Source organism: Prinia subflava, chromosome 26, assembly GCF_021018805.1.
Source record: "Prinia subflava isolate CZ2003 ecotype Zambia chromosome 26, Cam_Psub_1.2, whole genome shotgun sequence".
Classification (NCBI taxonomy): Eukaryota; Metazoa; Chordata; class Aves; order Passeriformes; family Cisticolidae; genus Prinia; species Prinia subflava.
The window spans coordinates 1,958,681-1,982,164 of record NC_086272.1 but is presented as its reverse complement, the minus strand read 5'-3'; the positions used below and the strand labels follow the sequence as shown (position 1 = coordinate 1,982,164).

At 49.2% G+C, this 23,484-nt stretch overlaps 1 protein-coding gene across 1 annotated transcript; it reads right to left on the bottom strand.

Moving 5' to 3' along the window:
- Window positions 1-672: 672 nt before the first annotated feature.
- Window positions 673-22,475, bottom strand: LOC134562186 (serine/threonine-protein kinase pim-1-like). The gene is made up of 7 exons (XM_063419609.1): window positions 22,458-22,475; window positions 3,087-3,288; window positions 2,599-2,978; window positions 2,403-2,453; window positions 1,832-2,198; window positions 1,016-1,195; window positions 673-779 (listed from the first exon to the last, which is right to left on the bottom strand). Exons 1-7 carry the CDS (start codon window positions 22,473-22,475, stop codon window positions 673-675), a joined length of 1,305 nt encoding a protein of 434 aa, XP_063275679.1.
- Window positions 22,476-23,484: the final 1,009 nt, after the last annotated feature.

Here is a 23,484-nt window from a genome sequence, read left to right as displayed (position 1 = left end):
ATGAGGGAAAAGGCACAGTGGATACTGGGGGCTGTTGGCAGGGTCAGGAGCCCACTCCCATTTCACACCCACCCCAGCTCATGCCCCCCAGCCCTGCCAAAATGCAGCTTGGCGCCCACTGAAAAATCAGTTGCTTCCACCCCAGCAAAAGGGGGAACCTTTGTTTCCCAGCCAGCCTGTGCAATGCCCAAATCTGGGAGCATCCCCCTGTGTGTGCACTCATCTGCAAATTCACTGTGGAGCCTGGCTTTGAAGAAGGTGCCAGAATCAAAGTCCATCATCTTCAGCTTTGTGGTGGCCTGGTCGAGGAAGAGGTTTTCATCCTTGATGTTGTCCTGGCTGTCTCCAGCAGCAGCAGCCCCACCTGGCACAGCTTCTCCAGGGGCTGCTTCTCTTTCCCTGGGAGTGAGACCAGGCTGTCAGTGTTCTGCCCAGGGCCCCAGCTGGCAGTGAACCAGGACAAGCCAAAGCAGCTGGGATGGCAGCCAGCAGTGCTGGGCAGAGCAGCTCAGCTCCAGCACAGGGGCTGTGTCTTCCCATCTGATGACCCCTGTGCAGTGACACAGGCAGGACAAAAAAGTCTGGGTTCTTTGCTTCGGATTGCCAAGGCATGTGTGGAGCTGGAACTTACCAGGGCCCTGCATCGCTGTTTCTGTGGCTCTCTCCCTTCTTCTATGGCAGATGACTATCCTGCATCCAGGGATGACTGAACAGGTCTTCTACTGAAGGCCGGTCCACATCCAGCATGGATAAACACCGCCGGATGACATCTTGGCACTCTGGCGAGAGAAACCAGAAACCGCTGGTCAGTTGGAGAAGGCTCCTGTCTGTCCCACTGTTCCCATTCTCAGGCCATGCTGCATTTGCTCAGAGCTGGGCCTAAACTTTCCCAGGAATTCCCTGTTTTGGAGGAAAGCAGGACAGCAGGACACGTGCCACCTCCTCAGCAGCTGCCAGAGCCCACTGCTCTCTCCCAGCACTGGCATTCCCCCCATGCCCAGACATGAGGATTCACCTTGAGAGAGCCGTGGTGGCAGCGAGAGCTGATGGTCCCAGCTGATCTTGTGGCCCCTCCTGAAAGGGTGCTCCCCACACACCATCTGGTGCAGCAGGATGCCCAGGGACCAGACGGTAGCTGGCTGTCCATAGTACCAGCCAAACTGGTTCCATTCCGGGGGACTGTATGATGGTGTTCCTATGGAATACAGATGGAGTTCATCAGGGGGATGCTGCTGCTCCCAGAGCCTGGCCCCAGCATCCCTGGGCGTGCAGGGGCTGCCCCAGTGGCACGTGGTGTGACCTGCTGCCCTCTGGCCAGCACCTGGGACTTGTGTACGAACTTAGGGTTGGAAAAGAAGCCACTGGTGTAGGAAGGTGGCAGTGGAAGCCCTGGCAAGGCCCAACCATGACAAGCAAAACCCACTCAGTGCTGGGCAAAAACCATGCCTTACTCGTCCCTGCCTGCATTGCCCCAAAAACCATTATGAACCCAAAGCAAACCAGGCAATCACAGCAGTCCAAGCCCTTTCTCACCTGCTCCCCAAACTGGCTGGTGGACATGTTCTGGCTCCCCTCTCAGCCACCCCCACCCACGGGTGCTTCTGTTGGGCTGGCTGCCCCAGCCGCAGCCCCAGTCCCAGGCAGAGTGGCTGGCAAAGGCTGCCAGCAGGGCTGGAAGCTGGTCCCCCCACCCACTTGTGTTCAAAAGCAGCTGGGCTGAAGACTCAGTGCCATGAGTGGCAGGGAACCCCAGTGCCACACCCAGGCTGGGCTGTGAGATGTTGGGCCAGGAGATGTCTGGAATGGGAAGCACACCCCTGCGAGGGCTCACCTGCAAAGTGAGTATAGGCTGTGTCTTGTAGGTAGGTGCCACAGCCAAAATCAATCAATTTGGCCTGCCCGGTGGCCAGGTCAAGCAGGATGTTCCCTGGCTTGAGGTCGCGGTGCAGGACCCCGCAGCTGGTGCAGTGCCGCACGGCCTCCAGCACCTGGCGGAACAGCTCCCGCGCCACATCCTCGCACAGGAACCGCCGTGCCCGAATGAAATGCTGGAGGTCCTGAGAACGCTCCGGGCGCTCCATGATGATAATGATGTCGTTGGGGAGCTCCAGCCACTCCAGCAGCTGGACGACACCAGGGAAGCCAGTGGAGACCTTGTGCAGCAGCACGATCTCCAGTGGTGCGCTGGTGCCGTTGGGCTGTGGGAGGAGCACAATGTTGTCAGTGGGGCTGAGGCCGTGCCAGGGGTCGGGGACCCCTCAGCCAGCCCGGGATGCTCTGCACCCTTTGCTGGCCCCACGCCCGCTCTCCCTCCAGGCGTCCTGGCGGCTTCCACCCTGCCAGGCCTCAGCTCATCCCTGCCCGGCATGGCCCAGCTTCTCCTGCTGGCCCCGCTCACTCACCAGCTCACCCCAATGCCGGACACGGTTCCGTGGCACCCTTTTGATGGCCACCTGCAAGCCAAGGGGAGCAGCAGGCTGAGCTCACTGCCTGCCCTGCCCAGCCCCAGCCTCCTTCTCCTTCGCCCTCCTCCTCCTCCGCCCTCCTCCTCCTCCTGCGCCCCTTCCTTGTGCACCCACCACCGGCCCTGCCGCTCACCGGGGCACGGTCTGAGAGCCGTGTGGCCGCCCAGACGCTGCCGAAGCCGCCGTGGCCCAGCAGCGAACCCAGGCGGTACTGCTCCTGGAGGGCCTGCTGCGCCTTCCCTGCCGGCGAGACGCGGCTGTCAGCGCTCGGCCCGGGGCCAGGAACGGCCCCCGAGCGCCCCTCGAGCGGCCCGGGCTGGGCATCCCCAGGCATTTGCTCCTGGCAACGGGACAGCAGCGGCTCAGGGCCAGCGGCTGCGCTGCCAAGCGGAGGAGCTTGGGCCGGGGAAGCCACAGTGGAGGCGGCGGGAGCAGCCGCACCGCCTGTGTCCTCTGCGGGCCCAGGGACGAGCTGGGGCCGGGGCCGGGGCCGGGGCCGGGGACGGGGACGGGGACGGGGCCGGGGCCGGGGCCGGGGCTGGGGCTGGGGCTGGGGCTGGGGCTGGGGCTGGGGCCGGTGCCGGTGCCGGTGCCGGGGCTGGGGCCGGGACCTGGGCTGGGCTCGGCACAGGCGCAGCCAAAGGCCAGCAATGCTGCCCCAGCCCCAGGCACTGATGCCCGCCCAGCAGCGCCATCGCCAGCACTGCCAGAGCCGGGCGAAGGCGAGACCGCGGCGGGACGCCCGGGGGCAGGGACGGGGCAGCCCCGCCCGGGGCCGGGGGTGGGCCCGAGGCATGGCCCGGCCCAGCAGGGGAGAGGGAGACTGGGTTGGGAGGGGGACACTGGGAAAAGGAGAGGCTGCGGGACTGTGGGAGAGGGAGAGGGGAAGCACGGGTTGGTCAACAAAACCGCTTTTTTCTTCTCTGCTGCTGCCGCTGCTGCCGCTGCTGCCGCTGCTGCCGCTGCTGCCGCTGCTGCCGCTGCAACTGAAGCTCCAGGGCCGTTTGTCCCCTTGTCAGTTTTTTCCGTTGCCCCCTCTGCCTCGCACCGAGCCCTGCACTCCCCGGGGCAGCCCCTGAGCCTGTCCAAACACGGGAACTTCGCCGTTTTCAGTCAGGGCCCAGTCTTGACTCCTGCACAGTGACAGAGGAATCCCCTTGGCTGTTGCTGTGCATTGTCCCTGCTGAGGGTCAGACACTGTCACAGCACATTCCCTGAATGCAGAATTTGAACCTGACCCAAGCACTGCACTTGTGTCTCCGGCATTGCTTTCCAAGAAAAACGGGAAGGCAAACTGGATGTAGCTCATGGTATTTTACAGTGTCTAAATCTTGCCAAGTCTTGGATGTCAGAGGTGAGACCCATTTAGAATTAATGAGATGAAGAAGTAGTTTAAGATGGAAAGTGGGACAGAGAAATAAACAGAGGAAAATATCTTGGGTTGTTTCTTTCCACTTTCATTTCATTTCCGAAAAGCTGTTTCAGCTTTCCCAGAATCTTCTCCACAGTCCTGTCTGCTCTTTCCAAGAACCTTTCCTGGAGAACGAGTTGCATCATCTGTCACAAGATATCCCACCCATGCAGCTTCTCTTGACTTTCCACAACATGTGTGAAGCAGGAGTCTTGCAGCAAAGCAGGAGAAAGGTTTTGAGAACTTGACAACTTTTTCTTTTCTTTCCCCATGTGGGCTGGGGAGTTGTGCCATTGGGATGGTTTTCATTGTTCCTGTTCTACCCGAAGCAAACAGAACGGGCTACCAGGGGTACCTGCTAGGAGTCTGTTATCGTCCACCCAAGCAGGAAGAGGAGGTGGACAACTTCTTCTCTAAGAAGCTGGAGAATGTTTCAGGATCACCAGCCCTTGTTCTCGTAGGTGACTTTAACCTACCAGACATCTGCTGGGAACTCAGTACAGCGGCAAAGAGGCAGTGCAGGAAGGTTTTGGAGTGGATGGAGGACAACTTTTTGTGACAGCGGATGAGTGAGGCCAGCAGGGGAGGGACTATGTTCGACCTGTTGTTTGCAAATAGAGAAAGGCTGGTGGGAGATGTGGTGCTTGGAGGCTGCTTGGGGCACAGGGATCATGAAATTACAGAGTTCTCAATATGTGGTGAATTCAGGAGGGACATCAAAAAGATTTTTACATTGGACTTCTGGAGGGCAGACTTTGGCCGTTTTAGGAGACTTACTCAGAGAGTTCCTTGGGAAGGAGCCCTTAAAAACAGAGGAGTCCAGGAAAGGTGGGTGTGCTTCAATGCAGAGATCTCTAGGGCACAGGAACAGACTGTCCCTGTGTGCTGAAAGATGAGCTGACAAGGCAAACGTCCAGCCTGGATGGGCAAGGAGATTTCAAAGGAACTTAGGAATAAAAAGAGGATGTATCATTTTTGGAAGGAGGGTCAGGTGTCTCAGGAAGTATTTAAGGGAACATGTAGGAAAAAAAATATTAGGGAGGCCAAAGCTCAGTTTGAAGTCATTTTGACAACTTTTGTAAAGGATAATAAAATATGTTTTTACAAATAAATTAATGGCAAAAGGAAGGGTAGGACCAACCTTTGTTCTCTTCTGGATGTGGGAGGGAACTTAGGAACTGCAGATGAGGCGAAGACAGCTTGTCCTCAGGACAGCTGCCGTCCTGGGCTGGTAGATGGTGTCAGGGAGCAGAATGGTGCCCCTGTTATCCAGGAGGAGGCAGTCAGAGAACTGCTGAGCCACTTGGATGTTCAAAATCCGTGGGCCCAGATGGGATCCAGCCCAGGGTGTTGAGGGAGCTGGCAGATGAGCTTGTGAAGCCACTCTCCATCATTTCCCAACAGTCCTGGCTCACTGGTGAGGTTCCAGAGGACTGGAGGTTGGCCAATGTGTTGTGTGACCCCTACACCATAAGGGTAGAAAGGAGGATCCTGGTAATTATAGGCCAGTTTGATATGGGAAACATATCTAAAATTCAGAATTTTAGAAGCATTTAATGTGCTTAAGCAGATGGAGGGGAAGCAGAAATATACAGCTTATTTAGCAATCCTGTAAAAGCAGAAAAACAACTTGTAGCAGAACACATGAGGTTTTAGTTGCTAGGTAAAGGCCATAGAGATAAGATGTATATTGTGTATATTGTGAAAACTCAGTAAAGCAAGACTTAGGTATAGTGAAAACCCCATAAAGCAGAACCTGTGGCTTAAGAAATCAGAAAGAACCAGGCTCGTGGTTTTGGCCAGGACAAAGTGACCTGAGAGTTAGCCAAACCTTCACTGCACCTGCCCAGAGGAAAAGGTCAAACAGTGAACAACTGAGGAAGACCTCTTACTTCATCAGAAGACCCCAGCCTGCAACCACCAGGAGATGTGGCACCAGAGAAGGCTAATTATAATAGGAAGTGCAAGGAGGCGGAGAGTGGGCAGAGAATGGGCGGGGAGGGAGGGGTTGTTTTGTGGGATCTGAGTGTATTTAAACCTTAAACCTGTCTCAACCAGGTACGCAGGTATGGTGGAAAATCCCCCTTGTGTCCCAGATGGAAATAAAACATACCTGCTTTACAGTTTGAATTGTAAATCCTTATCCCACAACTCAAGTCAGCCTGAACTCAGTACCCAGTAGGGTACTGCAGCAGCTTATACTGAGTGTCATCACACAGCACCTACAGGATGGCCAGGCTATCAGACCCGGCCAGCATGGGTTTAAGAACAGAAGGTCGTGTTTGACCAACCTGGTCTCCGTTTATGACCAGGTGACCCGCCAGGTGGGTGCGGGAAAGGCAGTGGATGTTGTGTACCTGGATTTCAGCAAGGCCTTGGACACTGTCTCCCACAGCACCCTCCTGGAAAAGCTGGCAGCCCACAGCTTGGACAGGAGCACTCTGTGCTGGGTTAAGAACTGCCTGCATGGCTGGGCCCAGAGAGTGCTGCTGAAGGTTCTGCATCCAGCTGCTGGCACCAGTGGTGTTCCCCTGGGGTCTGTGCTGGGGCCAGTTCTGTTCAATATTTTTATTGACGACATGGATGAGGGGATTGAGTCTTTCATTAGTAAATTTGCAGCTGACACTAAGCTTGGACCGTGTGTCCATCTATTGGAGGGTAGGAGGGCTCTGCAGAGACCTGGAATGACTGGATGGATGGGCAGAGTCCAATAGGATGAAGTTTAATAAGTGCAAGTGCTGAGTCCTGCATTTTGGCCACAAAAACTTCCTGCAGCACTCTAGGCTGGGGACAGAGTGGCTGGACAGCAGCCAGGGAAGGGGACCTGGGGCACTGCTGGACAGCAGGCTGGACATGAGGCAGCAGTGTGGGCAGGTGGGCAAGAAGGCCAATGGCTCCTGGCCTGGATCAGGAATGGTGTGGCCAGCAGGAGCAGGGCAGTGTTTCTTCTCCTGTACTCGGCACTGGTGAGGCTGCACCTCGAGTGCCGTGTCCAGTTCTGGGCCCCCAATTTAGGAAGGACATTGAGACGCTTGAGCACGTCCAGGAGAGGGCAACAAGGCTGGTGAGGGGCTTGGAACAAAAACCCTGTTAAGAACGGCTGAGGGAGCTGTGGTTGTTTCGCCTGAAGAAAAGGAGACTCAGAGGTGACCTAATCGCTCTCTACAGTTCCCTGAAGGGTAGCTGTAGTCAGGTGGGGTTTGGTCTCTTTCTCCAGACAGCAGCTGACACAACAAAAGGACACAGTCTTCAGCTGCCCCAAGGGAAATACAGGATGGATATTAGGAAGAAGTTTTTCACAGAGAGAGTGATAAAGTATTGGAATGGTCTGCCTGGGGAGGTGGTGGAGTCACCATCCCTGGATGTGTTTAAAAAAAGATTGGATGAGGCACTCAGAGCCATGGTTTAGTTGAGGTGTTGGGGCATGGGTTGGATTTGATGATCTTGAAGGTCTCATCCTACCCAGTCATTCTGTGAATTCTGTAAGAAATTTAGGCTCAGCTCTGGTGGCTCATTCCATCCTGGCCCAGGGCACAGCATCAGGAAGGTCTTTGCATTCCAAGGCTTTGCTGCAGCCAAAGAAATCTCCTGGCTCAGGGTCACCTTTCCTGCTCAGCCAGACCCAAGAGCGCCCCAGCAACAGCAGAGAATGGCAGCATTGCCATGGGCTGGCACACCAGGGGGAGATATCCCCCTTGAGAGTGGCTCATATTGCAGTTTTTGCATTCAGGCAGCTGCAGATCCCTCAGCTTTGGTTGCACAGCAGCTGGAAATGCAAGTGCAGGAGCTCTGTTCATGCCCAGCCACAGCAGGTGACAGCAAGGACAGGCTCCTGGCAGCGTGACATTGGTAGGCAGCTCCTTCAACAAAAGCTGGGGGCTGGAACTCTGTGCAGAAAATGCCCTGATGGTCTCTGCACCCAGGCAAAAGGAACAAAGTTTCAGTTCTGGCCTCTCTAGGGAGCACCAAAATGATTCCTTTAGAGAGCAAGGTTGCATTGCCGGCTGTTCCCCAACCCCCAGAGGAGAGCCCAGGGGCCCAAGGAGCTGCGAGCGGGGACTCTGCAGGAGCCGGGACAGCGAGAGAGCCCGGGCTGAAGGTCAGCCCCGGGGCGGGCAGGGCCTGGGAGGGGGCACAGCCCGGGGGTCCCGCAGAGCCTCCCTGCTGCAAAGGCCCGGCTGGGACAGCGGGGCAGCTGCCGGGAGCCGTGTGCCAGGGCCGGGCCGCGGGTGGGTGTTCAAAGCGCCTCCAGGGGAGCAGCTTTTTGTCCCGGCCCGGGGTCATTCCCGCGGGGTCGGGGTCCCTGCGAAGGCGCAGGAGGGCAGGGTGGAAGGGGTTGGTTTGTGGGTTTGGTTTTGGATTATTTTTTGTGGGGGTTGATGGCTGGTTGGGATTTTATTGTTTTGGGAGGGGATACGGGCAATGTTTTTTTGTGAGATGCCCCCGGCAGTTTGAACCCCCTTGGGTGCGGGGAGCGCTGGCGCAGCCCCGGCACGGGCGGGGCGGCCCCGGGCGGGCTGTGGGAGCCGGGAGCGGCCGCCCGGGCCCGGAGCCGCCGCCTTGGGCCGGGAGCCCCCCGGGCAGAGCTCTGTGCTCGGGGCCCAGGCCCGGGCGGCCCGGGGAGCTCTCGGTGGCCCGTGGGCCCCGGCGCAGGTGGGTCCGTGTGGCCGGGCTCGCAGGGGAGCGGAGCGGCCCGGCCGTGGCCGTGCGGGGCCTGTTGGGGCTCGGGGGGCCGGGCTGGGCCGGGCAAAGGCTGAGGGAGAGCGGGGGAAGCGTTGGCACAGAGGCCCCGGGCTCCCCGTGCCCCCCTGGCCACGCAGCCGGGCTCGGGGGCCGCCTCGCTCAGACCCGGCCCCGGCTGCGGGGGTCCCCGGGGGCCCTGGGGAGGGGGCGGCGGGGGCTGGCGGAGCTCTGTGCCCGGGGCTGGGCGCGGCTGCCCAGGGAGCGGGGCATGCAGGGTCCCCCCGTGGTGGGGCTTGCTCTGCCCGGCTCAGGGGCTGCACTGTCAGCCCAGAGACACGTGGGGATCGCCCGGTACCAGCAGCGCTGGGAGGCAAACCCGGGAATGGGGGGAGCAGAAACGGGCAGTGCGAGAGCTGGGGCTGTTCCAGAAGCCTGGACAGGTTGGGAGCAAGGACAAGGGGGACCCATGGATACCCCAGGACTCTGAAAGAGGGACCCTGGATAGTGCTGAGCCCAGGGACACCTGTGATCCCCAAGTGGTGAGCCCAGAGAAGGGGAACCTCCTGGATTCTCAGGAGCCACAGCAGCCCAGAGAGGGCCAACACCAATACAAACTTGACCCTGGGCAACACTGACAGGGGGGCCTCCAGGACCCCAAAGTGGAGAGATTGTGAAATACAAAGTTATGTTTCGTGTCAGGGAAATGAAGAAAATCTGTGTAATTGTAGTTGTGGAACACAGCAATGAGACAGTTATAAAGATGAGTTCTAATAAACAGCTGAGGAAAGCATAGAAGGAAGTTTTTGAATAAATCTTTTGCTTGCAATTATCTATTATAAGTCTCAAGCTATTCTGCAATGTGTCCTTTAATTATAACTTTAGAAGCTTGCTTTGTATTAAAGAATTTTAAACTGTAGTTTTAGAGTGCAAAAAGGTTTTTTTAGACAAAAGAAGGAAATAAGGAGGGGGCTCAGGCTTCACACAAGCTGGGAAAACATCCTGGACATGAAGATATGACTTCAGCTCACTGATTTATGGCTCCTGGAGAGAGAAACTGGACATCAGCATTGGAGATTGATGGACTTGAAAATAGAGATGGGACCCCCACATCTGGAAGCCAGATCCCACCACCTGGAAAAACATATCCTGGAAGTACATCCTGGAGTATTGAAATATCGGAATAGATCACAATGGTCTATAGAATTATACAGGACAATCTATAGATTTATGGCTGTTAGGTATTGAATTGTGACGTTAAAACTAGAAATGGAAACTGCTGAGAAAGTTTATGAATATGTATGAATATAGCAAATAAAATACCAGCAAGCCCAGCAATGGGTGTGCAGTCAGAAGGGAAAACCCCTACCACTGTACCCAGCGCTGCCTTTTGCTCACACTTTACCATGATAATTAATAAATTATTAAATTGCTGCTTGATATATTGGCCGTGTCAAGCGTCTTATTTTTAACAATTTGGTGGAGAATGCGGGCACCTCCAATCCATTGAGGGAGGCCCCTGATCTCGGGGAGGCGCCCCACCTTGCAGGCTTTTGCCTCAGGTGGCCCTGAGTGACTGGGGAATCTTTCAGGGAGAAGGAGATCCTCGAGGTAAATTGTGAGCAAAGGAACTGTGAGCTCCCGGATAAAGCTGCAGTGAAATTCACCTGTAATAACTCGTGCACAGAGACGCAGGCGAGAAAAGGAGGCTGTAAGTATCGCTTGGTTAGGTGGGCTAAGAACGGGTACACACGTGTGAGAGTGTGAGTGGTGTGTGTGTGAGACGTGGCCTGGCCACGAAGTGATTGTGGAGTTCTTCTAACCTCGGTTCCGTGTCTCCGCGAGGGGAGCGGCAGGTGAAGGAACAAAGCGAGTGTTGGTAAAGGGAATTCTTTCATATAAAAAGGTCGGGGGCGGGATGCGGCAATAGCTGGGGAGGATTTCTTCACAGTAAATCAGAGGCGGGAAGCGGTATTGGTTGAAGGGACTTTTTATTAAAGAAATCCTAGACAAGTGAGAAAATAGGAAGGCCTTTCATTACTGAAGTCAGAAAGAGTGTGGTCAAGGCAAGTGAGGGAATACCCGTTCCTTAGGGTGGGTCAATGCCAAGGCAAGGACCCGGGGGTTGGTATAAACCAACAGGCAAATAGAAGTACTAAAGGTACTGGGAAAGGAGGGAGCTTTTTACCACAGGACAGTCCCCTGGGGTTAATGTTAAAATTTTAAGATGAATGTAAATCCAGGAAAGGAAAAAGTAAAGAGAAAATGATGAAATACTGTATGATGGAATGGACTAAAGAAATGACATGACCTGATAATTTGTACTGGCCAATGTACGGGTCATCTGAGGGGTGGATCTGTCAGGCCCTAAATGCCTGTGTAAATAAAAAGGATCCAATTAACCGAGAAGAGAGCGATTATGCTGCTTTATGGCACAAGTCCTGGCCTTCTCCCCTGTATGCTTTAAAAACCAAAAAGGAGAAGAATCCATGAGGCCACTTACACAACCTCCCCCCTTATCTACCACAACCAGCTGCCCCACCAGAGGTGCCTAACCCAGCACCCCAAGCCCCTATGGCACCGCTTGCACCTCAAGCCCCTGTGGCTCTGCCTCGTCCTCCAGATTCACCACCTGCACGTAGAAGCAGGGAGACAGTTCGGGCAGAAAGGCACAAGGACAGTGATGATGAGAGCAAAAGGGACCAGTTGTATCCATTAAGGAAGGTACTGATAGTAAGATACCACGGGGGGAGTGGAGGGGACAGCTATTAGATATGTATCAGTACCACTGACCACTGGGGATGTGAGAGCCCTTAAAAAGGAAATGGGGATGTCTGATAACCTAGATCAGTTCCTGGGGCCCAAGAAGCCACAATTAAGCTATTAAACTTCTTAGAGAAAAAGGGTTTGAAAGCTTCAATGTCCAAGTTGCAATTTGTAGAAGCACAAATGAAGTATTTGGGTCATTAGTTAAGTAAAAGAACAAAGAAACTGGACCCCGAATGAGTATCGGGCATACTTGCCTTACCTTCTCCCAGAACAAAGGGAGAGATAAGACAGCTGGTAAAGCTATTAAAGTATTGTAGGCAGTAGATAAAAAAGTATAGTCAAAAAGCAAAATTTGTATATCAGAAGTTAACTGGAGAACAGATTCATGATTTTGTAGAGTTAATTGAATTACAAACTAAAGTACGACCAGATTTAACTGAAATAAAAAAAAATAAAATTATCTGAAGGGGAGAAATATTTCATCAATAGCTCCTCCAAAGTATTAGAAAGGAAGCAGAGGTCAGGATATGCAATTGTAAAGGGAGGAAACATGTTGATAGTAGAAAGGAAAAGGTTAAGTTCCAGCTGGCCCGCACAAGCCCGGGAGTTATATGCGTTATACCAGGCTTTAGAACTGTTAAAAGACAAAGTGGAGACTATTTATACAAAGTATACTTTTAGAATTGTACATACTTTTAGGAAGATTTGGAAAGAGAGAAGTTTGATCAATACCCAAAGAAAATGGTTGATCTATCAAGAATTAATACTTAAAGTGCTTGTATCATGAAAAAGACCAGAAAAAAAAATAGCTGTTACACATGTAAAAGGTCACCAAAGAAACACAAGCTATTTAGCAAGAGGAAATGACATAGCTGACCAAGCTGCAAAAAGAGGCAGCTTTTGAATTGAAAGAAACAATTCAGTTGAATATTATAACAAAAGTTCAAAGAGAAGTCCAAAAAAATTTTATAGCTCCCAAGAAGCTATAAAGAAATTAGATACTAAGAAAGAACAAAGAAAAGGAGTACTCTTAGATAGGTGGGAAATTTTGTCCAAAGCTTGTGCACAAAAGATTTTGAGCCAATTACATCAGCATAGTCATTGAAGAACCAGAGCCTTGTGTGATCATTTTTTTAAAATATAATGGGTATATTGGGATTTTTTTGAAATAGCAAAGCAAGTAACGCAGAGGCGTGTTACTTGTCAGAGAGTCAACAAAAAGGTAATGAGGCAAACTTCAACGGGGGGGGGGGCGGTAAGAAAATAGCCTATAGACCTTTTGAAAGAGTTCAGGTGGATTATGCTGAGCTTCCAAATGTCAGTAAGTGGAAGTATCTGTTAGTAGTAGTAGATCAACTAATTCACTGGCTAGAAGCTTACCCAGCTGTAAGGGCCACGGCCAAATTTGTAATTAAAATACTATTAGAACAAATTATTCCCCGATTTGGGGTTATTCGAGCCAGTGATTCTGATTAAGGCTCCCATTTTACCTCTAGTGTCATCAAAGGGGTAACACAAGCCATGGGTATTTCCTGAGAATACCATACCCCCTTGGCACCCTCAGAGCTCTGTGAAGGTAGAAAAGAAGGACCAAACTATAAAACAGCATTTAACCAAATTAATGACTGAAACCAGAATGTCCTGGAAAAAATGTTTACCTTTAGCATTGCTTAATATAAGAACACTTCCTAATGCAGATACTGGGCTATCAGCATACGAAATGCTTTATGGAATGTCATATTCCCAGGAGATACCCCAAACATCAGTAATAGTTGAAGATATGACTATTCAGAAATATATCCAAACAATTAGACAACAAGTATTAGAGTTGAGAGAAAAGGAATATTGGCTCAATCTACCCCTCTAGGATTTAGCATACATAAAATAAAACCAAGTGATTGAGTGCTGGTTAAAAGCTGCAAAGAGGAGACCTTATCTTCTAAATGGGAAGGCCCATTTTTAACCCCTTAACCACTGATACAGCCATCTGGACTGCAGAGAAAGGCTGGACCCACACATCACGCTTAAAGGACCAGTGGGACCACCAACAGAGGCACCGGCCGAGCTTCAGTGGAAAATCTCATCTGCTCCTAGAGAACTGAAAATAAGACTTAAAAAGGATTGATGCATGTTTCAGAAACTCTTGTACCTGAGGTTTCAGAATCAAAACCTTCCAAGGAAAGTGAAATGTCCTACCCAAAACTGTAAATGTTTTCCCTGGGGTTGTTTCAGGTGCATTGAGTGTCAGAAATTGTGGTATACAAACTTGGTGGGGGCAAGGATCCCTAGTACCCTTTGCTGGAGTTGTAGGGATGAGAGAGAAAGAGACAGATAGAACACTAAGGGCTGCAGTAGAGAAAGGATACATCAAAGTAGGTGATAAGGATTGGTAGGAGACCTGGTTGCACGGGACACGGGCTGAGATCGATCTGCAGGAAGAAGCAAAAGCAAAATTGGAAAGAATTGAGTGTGATTACAACAATTGGATACCAGACGGATACCAAATTGAAATAAGGGAGTGGCACAGAGCTAAGCTTCAGTGGGCCTGGCAACAATTCACAGGTAAGAACAAATAGAGGGCAAGACCAGATTGACCTCTGCCTTTGCCACCAAGAAGATGAAATTCCCAACTGTTGGCAGGAACCCGATAGGTTGGAGGGGTGGAAAGGCATGTCATACTGGACCTCTCGTTATATACCTGATCATGTGTGTAAGCATTGCCATGGCAATTGACAATTGTCACCCGTGTCACCAGGCGGTGAAATGGAGAGGAGTCACAACGGTATCCTTTGTTGGTCACACCCATATAAACAAAGGTGGTTATGATGAAAGTCAGTTAAGGGTTTGTGAAGAGCAAGGAAGAGAATTTTGGATGGCAAGGAATTTAGGAGCAAGAGGAGGAGCTGGCTGTAATTACCAGACACGTCCAAGAAGAGAAGAATATATATGTTTTACCAAAGCAAGTATGTGGGGATACACTGATGGGGGAGGAGTTCAATATGGGGAGAATTTAGTGCAGAAAGCAGTAGAAGGGTTGAAAACCCACTCTGAATCTAAAGTTGCTTCCCCAAATTTGTATGAGAAATTAAAGAAACAGCTGCCAGAGTTAGACCTTTCCACTTTTAGAGAATTTGTTTATGGATTTAATGCAATGAATTGTAATAGAATTAAATATTTCCAAGTGCTGGATTTGTGGTGGGACCCAAATGACAGGGCAATAGCCTTAGAGAGGAGAAGGGGTAGAAGTAGCACAAATTTTAAAGTAGAAGCGAACAGGAATTACAAAACCTGAAGAACGGACAGAAGGATGGGTATTGACAAATGTAGTGATAGGCCAAGAATGCATAGCCAAGAAAGGGAAAGCTTTTGGGACAAAGGTAGGGGAAACCCCTTGCAGGAAAATGTATACCACAAATTTCTCTAAAATCGGTGGTAGCCACAAAACCCTGAAGGATATTTAAGTAACCAACAAATGCCTGTTTAACAATAGAATTCTATCCTTCAAGCTCCATGGTGAGACCAGTTGTTTGGAAGAGGGGCTTGGTGGAAGAAAATAGTATTTATACTATTGTGTTCATTGACTGGACTGTTGTTTTTACCTTGCTTAATTCCATGCTTTGTTCAGCTTATCCACTCTGTAATACAAGGTATGCAGGTCGCTGTGATGCCTGTAGACCCTGAACTAGCTACAGGGGAATTTAGCCATTTTGAGAAAACATCTAAAATATCCAAAATAATGAAACTGAAGAAAAAGGACAAAGAAGGAAAAGTTTCTGAAGTTTTGGCCAGATTCGAAACCCAGACACGAATAAGTAAGATAAATAAAAATTTATACAAGCAGAGTGGGGACTGTGAAATACAAAGTTATGTTTCGTGTCAGGGAAATGAAGAAAATCTGTGTAATTGTAGTTGTAGAACACAGCAATGGGACAGTTATAAAAGATGAGTTCTAATAAACAGCTGAGGAAAGCATAGAAGGAAGTTTTTGAATAAATCTTTTGCTTGCAATTATCTATTATAAGTCTCAAGCTATTCTGCAATAAGTGTCCTTTAATTATAACTTTAGAAGCTTGCTATGTATAAAGAATTTTAAACTGTAGTTTTAGAGTGCAAAAAGGTTTTTTTTAGACAAAAGAAGGAAATAAGGAGGGGGCTCAGGCTTCACACAAGCTGGGAAAACATCCTGGACATGAAGATATGACTTCAGCTCACTGATTTATGGCTCCTGGAGAGAGAAGCTGGACATCACTATTGGAGATTGAAGGACTTGAAAATAGAGACGGGACCCCCACATCTGGAAGCCAGATCCCACCACCTGGAAAAACATATCCTGGAAGTACATCCTGGAGTATTGAAATATCGGAATAGATCACAATGGTCTATAGAATTATACAGGACAATCTATAGATTTATGGCTGTTAGGTATTGAATTGTGACGTTAAAACTAGAAATGGAAACTGCTGAGAAAGTTTATGAATATGTATGAATATAGCAAATAAAATACCAGCAAGCCCAGCAATGGGTGTGCAGTTGGAAGGGAAAACCCCTACCACTGTACCCAGCGCTGCCTCTTTGCTCACACTTTACCATGTTAATTAATTAATTATTAAATTGCTGCTTGATATATTGGCCGTGTCAAGCGTCTCATTTTTAACAATTTGGTGGAGAATGCGGGCATCTCCAATCCATTGAGGGAGGCCCCTGATCTCGGGGAGGCGCCCCACCTTGCAGGCTTTTGCCTCAGGTGGCCCTGAGTGACTGGGGAATCTTTCAGGGAGAAGGAGATCCTCGAGGTAAATTGTGAGCAAAGGATTTTGAGCTCCCGGATAAAGCTGCAGTGAAATTCACCTGTAATAACTCGTGCACAGAGACCCAGGCGAGAAAAGGAGGCTGTAAGTATCGCTTGGTTAGGTGGGCTAAGAACGGGTACACACGAGTGAGAGTGTGAGTGGTGTGTGTGTGAGACGTGGCCTGGCCACGAAGTGATTGTGGAGTTCTTCTAACCTCGGTTCCGTGTCTCCGCGAGGGGAGCGGCAGGTGAAGGAACAAAGCGAGTGTTGGTAAAGGGAATTCTTTCATATAAAAAGGTCGGGGGCGGGATGCGGCAATAGCTGGGGGGGATTTCTTTACAGTAAATCAGAGGCGGGAAGCGGTATTGGTTGAAGGGACTTTTTATTAAAGAAATCCTAGACAAGTGAGAAAATAGGAAGGCCTTTCATTACTGAAGTCAGAAAGAGTGTGGTCGAGGCAAGTGAGGGAATACCCGTTTCTTAGGGTGGGTCAATGCCAAGGCAAGGACCCAGGGGTTGGTATAAACCAACAGGCAAATAGAAGTACTAAAGGTACTGGGAAAGGAGGGAGCTTTTTACCACAGGACAGTCCCCTGGGGTTAATGTTAAAATTTTAGGATGAATGTAAATCCAAGAAAGGAAAAAGTAAAGAGAAAATGATAAAATACTGTATGATGGAATAGACTAAAGAAATTACACGACCTGATAATTTGTACTGGCCAATGTACAGGTCATCTGAGGAGTGGATCTGTCAGGCCCTGAATGCCTGTGTAAATAAAAAGGATCCAATTAACCAAGAGAGCGATTATGCTGCTTTATAGCAGAAGTCCTGGCCTTCTCCCTTGTATGCTTTAAAAACCAAAAAAGGAGAAGAATCCATGAGGCCACTTACACAACCTCCCCCCTTATCTACCACAACCAGCTGCCCCACCAGAGGTGCCTAATCCAGCACCCCCAGCACCTCAAGCCCCTATGGCACCGCATGCACCTCAAGCCCCTGTGGCTCTGCCTCGTCCTCCAGATTCAGCACCTGCACATAGAAGCAGGGAGACAGTTCGGGCAGAAAGGCGCAAGGACAGTGATGATGAGAGCAAAAGGGGCCAGTTGTATCCATTAAAGAAGGTACTGATAGCAAGATACCAAGGGGGGAAGGGGAGGACAGCTATTAGATATGTATTAGTACCACTGAACACTGGGGATGTGAGAGCCCTTAAAAAGGAAATGGGGATGTCTGATAAACTAGATCAGTTCCTGGGGCCCAAGAGAAGCCACAATTAAGCTATTACACTTCTTAGAGAAAAAGGGTTTGAAAGCTTCAATGTCCAAGTTGCAATTGTAGAAGCAGAAATGAAGTATTTGGGTCATTAGTTAAGTAAAAGAACAAAGAAACTGGACCCTGAATGAGTATCGGGCATACTTGCCTTACCTTCTCCCAGAACAAAGGGAGAGGTAAGACAGCTGGTAAGGCTATTAAAGTATTGTAGGCAGTAGATAAAAAAAGTATAGTCAAAAAGCAAAATTTTTATATCAGAAGTTAACTGGAGAACAGATTCATGATTTTGTAGAGTTAATTGAATTACAAACTAAAGTAAGACCAGATTTAACTGAAAAAAAAAAAAATTATTTGAAGGGGAGAAATATTTCATCAATAGCTCCTCCAAAGTATTAGAAAGGAAGCAGAGGTCAGGATATGCAATTGTAAAGGGAGGAAACATGTTGATAGTAGAAAGAAAAGGTTACGTTCCAGCTGGCCCGCACAAGCCCGGGAGTTATATGCATTATACCAGGCTTTAGAACTGTTAAAAGACAAAGTGGAGACTGTTTATACAAAGTATACTTTTAGAATTGTACATACTTTTAGGAAGATTTGGAAAGAGAGAAGTTTGATCAATACCCAAAGAAAATGGTTGATCTATCAAGAATTAATACTTAAAGTGCTTGTATCATTAAAAAGACCAGAAAAAAATAGCTGTTACACATGTAAAAGGTCACCAAAGAAACACAAGCTATTTAGCAAGAGGAAATAACATAGCTGACCAAGCTGCAAAAAGAGGCAGCTTTTGAATTGAAAGAAACAATTCAGTTGAATATTATAACAAAAGTTCAAAGAGAAGTCCAAAAAAATTTTATAGCTCCCAAGAAGCTATAAAGAAATTAGATACTAAGAAAGAACAAAGAAAAGGAGTACTCTTAGATAGGTGGGAAATTTTGTCCAAAGCCTATGCACAAAAGATTTTGAGCCAATTACATCAGCATACTCATTGACGAACCAGAGCCTTGTGTGATCATTTTTTAAAAATATGATGGGTGTATTGGGATTTTTTTTGAAATAGCAAAGCAAGTAACACAGAAGCGTGTTACTTGTCAGAGAGTCAACAAAAAGGTAATGAGGCAAACTTCAGCGGGGGGAGGCCGGTAAGAAAATAGCCTATGAACCTCTTGAAAGAGTTCAGGTGGATTATGCTGAGCTTCCAAAAGTCAGTAAGTGGAAGTATCTGTTAGTAGTAGTAGATCAACTAATTCGCTGGGTAGAAGCTTACCCAGCTGTAAGGGCCACGGCCAAATTTGTAATTAAAATACTATTAGAACAAATTATTCCCCAATTTGGGGTTATTCGAGCCAGTGATTCTGATTAAGGCTCCCATTTTACCTCTAGTGTCATCAAAGGGGTAACACAAGCCATGGGTATTTCCTGAGAATACCATACCCCCTTGGCACCCTCAGAGCTCTGTGAAGGTAGAAAAGAAGGACCAAACTATAAAACAGCATTTAACCAAATTAATGACTGAAACCAGAATGTCCTGAAAAAATGTTTACCTTTAGCATTGCTTAATATAAGAACACTTCCTAATGCAGATACTGGGCTATCAGCATACGAAATGCTTTATGGAATGTCATATTCCCAGGAGATACCCCAAACATCAGTAATAGTTGAAGATATGACTATTCAGAAAATATATCCAAACAATTAGACAACATGTATTAGAGTTGAGAGAAAAGGAATATTGGCTCAATCTACCCCTCTAGGATTTAGCATACATAAAATAAAACCAAGTGATTGAGTGCTGGTTAAAAGCTGCAAAGAGGAGACCTTATCTTCTAAATGGGAAGGCCCATTTTTAACCCCTTAACCACTGATACAGCCATCTGGACTGCAGAGAAAGGCTGGACCCACACATCACGCTTAAAGGACCAGTGGGACCACCAACAGAGGCACCGGCCGAGCTTCAGTGGAAAATCTCATCTGCTCCTAGAGAACTGAAAATAAGACTTAAAAAGGATTGATGCATGTTTCAGAAACTCTTGTACCTGAGGTTTCAGAATCAAAACCTTCCAAGGAAAGTGAAATGTCCTACCCAAAACTGTAAATGTTTTCCCTGGGGTTGTTTCAGGTGCATTGAGTGTCAGAAATTGTGGTATACAAACTTGGTGGGGGCAAGGATCCCTAGTACCCTTTGCTGGAGTTGTAGGGATGAGATAGAGAAAGAGACAGATAGAACACTAAGGGCTGCAGTAGAGAAAGGATACATCAAAGTAGGTGATGAGGATTGGTGGAGGATCTGGTTGCACGGGACACGGGCTGGGATTGATCTGCAGGAAGAAGCAAAAGCAAAATTCGAAAGAATTGAGTGTGATTACAACAATTGGATACCAGACAGATACTGAACTAAAGTAAAGGAGTGGCACAGAGCTTCAGTGGGCCTGCCAACAATTCTCAGGTAAGAATAAATAGAGGGCAAGACCAGATTGACCTCTGCCTTTGCCACCAAGAAGATGAAAATCCCAACTGTTGGCAGCAACCCAATAGGTTGGAGGGGTGGAAAGGCATGTCATACTGGACCTCTCATTATATACCTGATCATGTGTGTAAGCATTGCCATGGCAATTGACAATTGTCACCCGTGTCACCAGGCGGTGAAATGGAGAGGAGTCACAACGGTATCCTTTGTTGGTCACACCCATATAAACAAAGGTGGTTATGATGAAAGTCAGTTAAGGGTTTGTGAAGAGCAAGGGAGTTTTGGATGTAAAGGAATTTAAGAGCAAGAGGAGGAGCTGGCTGTAATTACCAGACATGTCCAAGAAGAGAAGAATATATATGTTTTACCAAAGCAAGTATGTGGGGATACACTGATGGGGGAGGAGTTTAATATGGGGAGAATTTAGTGCAGAAAGCAGTAGAAGGGTTGAAAACCCACTCTGAATCTAAAGTTGCTTCCCCAAATTTGTATGAGAAATTAAAGAAACAGCTGCCAGAGTTAGACCTTTCCACTTTTGGAGAAATTTTTTATGGATTTAATGCAATGAATTGTAATAGAATTAAATATTTCCAAGTGCTGGATTTGTGGTGGGACCCAAATGACAGGGCAATAGCCTTAGAGAGGAGAAGGGTTAGAAGTAGCACAAATTTTAAAGTAGAAGCGAACAGGAATTACAAAACCTGAAGAGCGGACAGAAGGATGGGTATTGACAAATGTAGTGATAGGCCAAGAATGCATAGCCAAGAAAGGGAAAGCTTTTGGGACAAAGGTAGGGGAAACCCCTTGCAGGAAAATGTATACCACAAATTTCTCTAAAATCGGTGGTAGCCACAAAACCCTGAAGGATATTTAAGTAACAAACAAATGCCTGTTTAACAATAGAATTCTATCCTTCAGCTCCATGGTGAGACCAGTTGTTTGGAAGAGGGGCTTGGTGGAAGAAAATAGTATTTATAATATTGTGTTCATTGACTGGACTGTTGTTTTTACCTTGCTTAATTCCATGCTTTGTTCAGCTTATCCACTCTGTAATACAAGGTATGCAGGTCGCTGTGATGCCTGTAGACCCTGAACTAGCTACAGGGGAATTTAGCCATTTTGAGAAAACATCTAAAATATCCAAAATAATGAAACTGAAGAAAAAGGACAAAGAAGGAAAAGTTTCTGAAGTTTTGGCCAGATTCGAAACCCAGACACGAATAAGTAAGATAAATAAAAATTTATACAAGCAGAGTGGGGACTGTGAAATACAAAGTTATGTTTCGTGTCAGGGAAATGAAGAAAATCTGTGTAATTGTAGTTGTAGAACACAGCAATGGGACAGTTATAAAAGATGAGTTCTAATAAACAGCTGAGGAAAGCATAGAAGGAAGTTTTTGAATAAATCTTTTGCTTGCAATTATCTATTATAAGTCTCAAGCTATTCTGCAATAAGTGTCCTTTAATTATAACTTTAGAAGCTTGCTTTGTATTAAAGAATTTTAAACTGTAGTTTTAGAGTGCAAAAAGGTTTTTTTTAGACAAAAGAAGGAAATAAGGAGGGGGCTCAGGCTTCACACAAGCTGGGAAAACATCCTGGACATGAAGATATGACTTCAGCTCACTGATTTATGGCTCCTGGAGAGAGAAACTGGACATCACTATTGGAGATTGAAGGACTTGAAAATAGAGATGGGGGACCCCACATCTGGAAGCCAGATCCCACCACCTGGAAAAACATATCCTGGAAGTACATCCTGGAGTATTGAAATATCAGAATAGATCACAGTGGTCTATAGAATTATACAGGACAATCTATAGATTTATGGCTGTTAGGTATTGAATTGTGATGTTAAAACTAGAAATGGAAACTGCTGAGAAAGTTTATGAATATGTATGAATATAGCAAATAAAATATCATCACATCCAGCAATGGGTGTGCAGTTGGAAGGGAAAACCCCTACCACTGTACCCAGCGCTGCCTTTTGCTCACACTTTACCATGTTAATTAATTAATTATTAAATTGCTGCTTCATATATTGGCCGTGTCAAGTGTCTTATTTTTAACAGGGGGAGCCCCCAGGAGCCCCCGGGGATGGGCGGGGGGCTCGGGGCTCCCCCCAGGGCAGACCCGGCCGTGCCGTCCCCCTGCCTCCCGAGCCCAAACTCCGCTCCCGGGGGTGCCTGGCTGCCAGGGGTGGCACAGGGGGGTGGGAGTGGGGAGCGCTGGGCGCTGCGGGGGCAGCTGCAAGCCAGAGGTGTTTCCCATTGCTTTTTCTCTCTGACACCGCTTTCCTATTTCTCTACCACACACTTCTGGTTCAATGGGAGAAACGAAGCACACTCCTCTTAAACTGTTAAGCGTTTTAATAAATGATAATAAGGATGCACACTGTCCCCAAGCCCCCTACCCATCCCTGGCGGGGTCTCCCCACCCAAACGCCGGTGCTGCAGCGGCCGCGGTCCGGGGAAATGGGGGGAAGGGGGGTCGTGCTGGTGGTGGAGGAGGAGGAGGAGGAGGAGGAGGGAGAAAGGAGGAGGAGGAGCCGGAACAGGAAAAGAGCGACGGAGTTCGACCAGGGACGCGCAGAGCGCACCGCACCTCCGGCCCCCGCAGCATTGCCGGTGACCAGGGAGAGGGAGCTCACCCCAAATCTGTCCGGGGGTCCCCGAGAGGTTGGGGGTTTTTTTTTGGAATGGCGTTGGGAGCTAAGAGATTCCAGAATCGCGCCGCAAATATCTTTGCATGTTCCTGGGAGGTTTGGGGGAGGAGATGGGGATATTTTCAGATCTTGCAGGAGTGCAAAGCTGAGCCGTAGTTGCCCCTGGGGGGATTTTGGGGTCCCACGAAGCGATCGCGCGGTGCCGGCGGGGCGGGACGTTGGTTTTGGGGATCCCGGGAGAGGCGGGGATGAAGGGCGGGAGGCCCGGAGGGGGGAGCGGGGCGATGGCAGAGCTGGGGCAGCTCCGGCAGCCTGGAGGGGTGGTGGAGGCTGGAGATGAGGGGGGTCCGGGCCCCCCGAGCGTGAAAGTGTTGTCGGGGAGTGGGGGAAGAAGCGCTGAGTGGCTGGAGTGGGGGAATGCTGAGGAAGGGGACCCTGGGACAGCTGGGAGCCGAGTCAGAATCAGGGCAGGATGAGCCCTGGCAGCCCCAAAACCCCCTGAGCGAGCCGAAGCAGGAGGCGGGAGAGGGGGGATCCCCAGGACCCACGGGCCCCCCAGCAGCTCTGAGAAGAGGGACCCCCGTAACCCCAAAGGAAGGACACTGGAAACAGGGAAGCCCTGAGAGAGTGTTTTTGGACTTCTTCTCGATTTTTGGAGGATTTTATGGACACCAGACAGGCGGTGACTTCTGGAGATGGACTTGAACAGCAGGACCTTCAAAGCCACTGCACTCACAGAATGTCTTTCCCACACCAGGAATTCCCAGTGCCAGACTTTGGCTGGGTAGAGGAGAAGGCTGTGAGGAAGAGGAGGATGCCCCAGGACCCCCAGGCAGGTGAGGAGGAAGTCAGTGCCCCTTTTCCCCTCTCTCCTGCTCCATCTCCCAGCCCAGCCTGGCCCCGGCTGCAGGACAACCCCGCTGCCGACGCCGTCCTGCCGGGGATGCACTGGGGGGATCTCCTTGC

What these genes read in the sequence shown, in the direction of transcription:
- LOC134562186 (XM_063419609.1), bottom strand. An exon ending in GGCTCTCAGACCGTGCCCCG is followed by an intron (nt 2,454 to 2,598) that starts GTGAGCGGCAGG and finishes CTTGGCTTGCAG; the next exon opens with GTGGCCATCAAAAGGGTGCC. An exon ending in AGCCTATACTCACTTTGCAG is followed by an intron (nt 1,196 to 1,831) that starts GTGAGCCCTCGC and finishes TGTATTCCATAG; the next exon opens with GAACACCATCATACAGTCCC.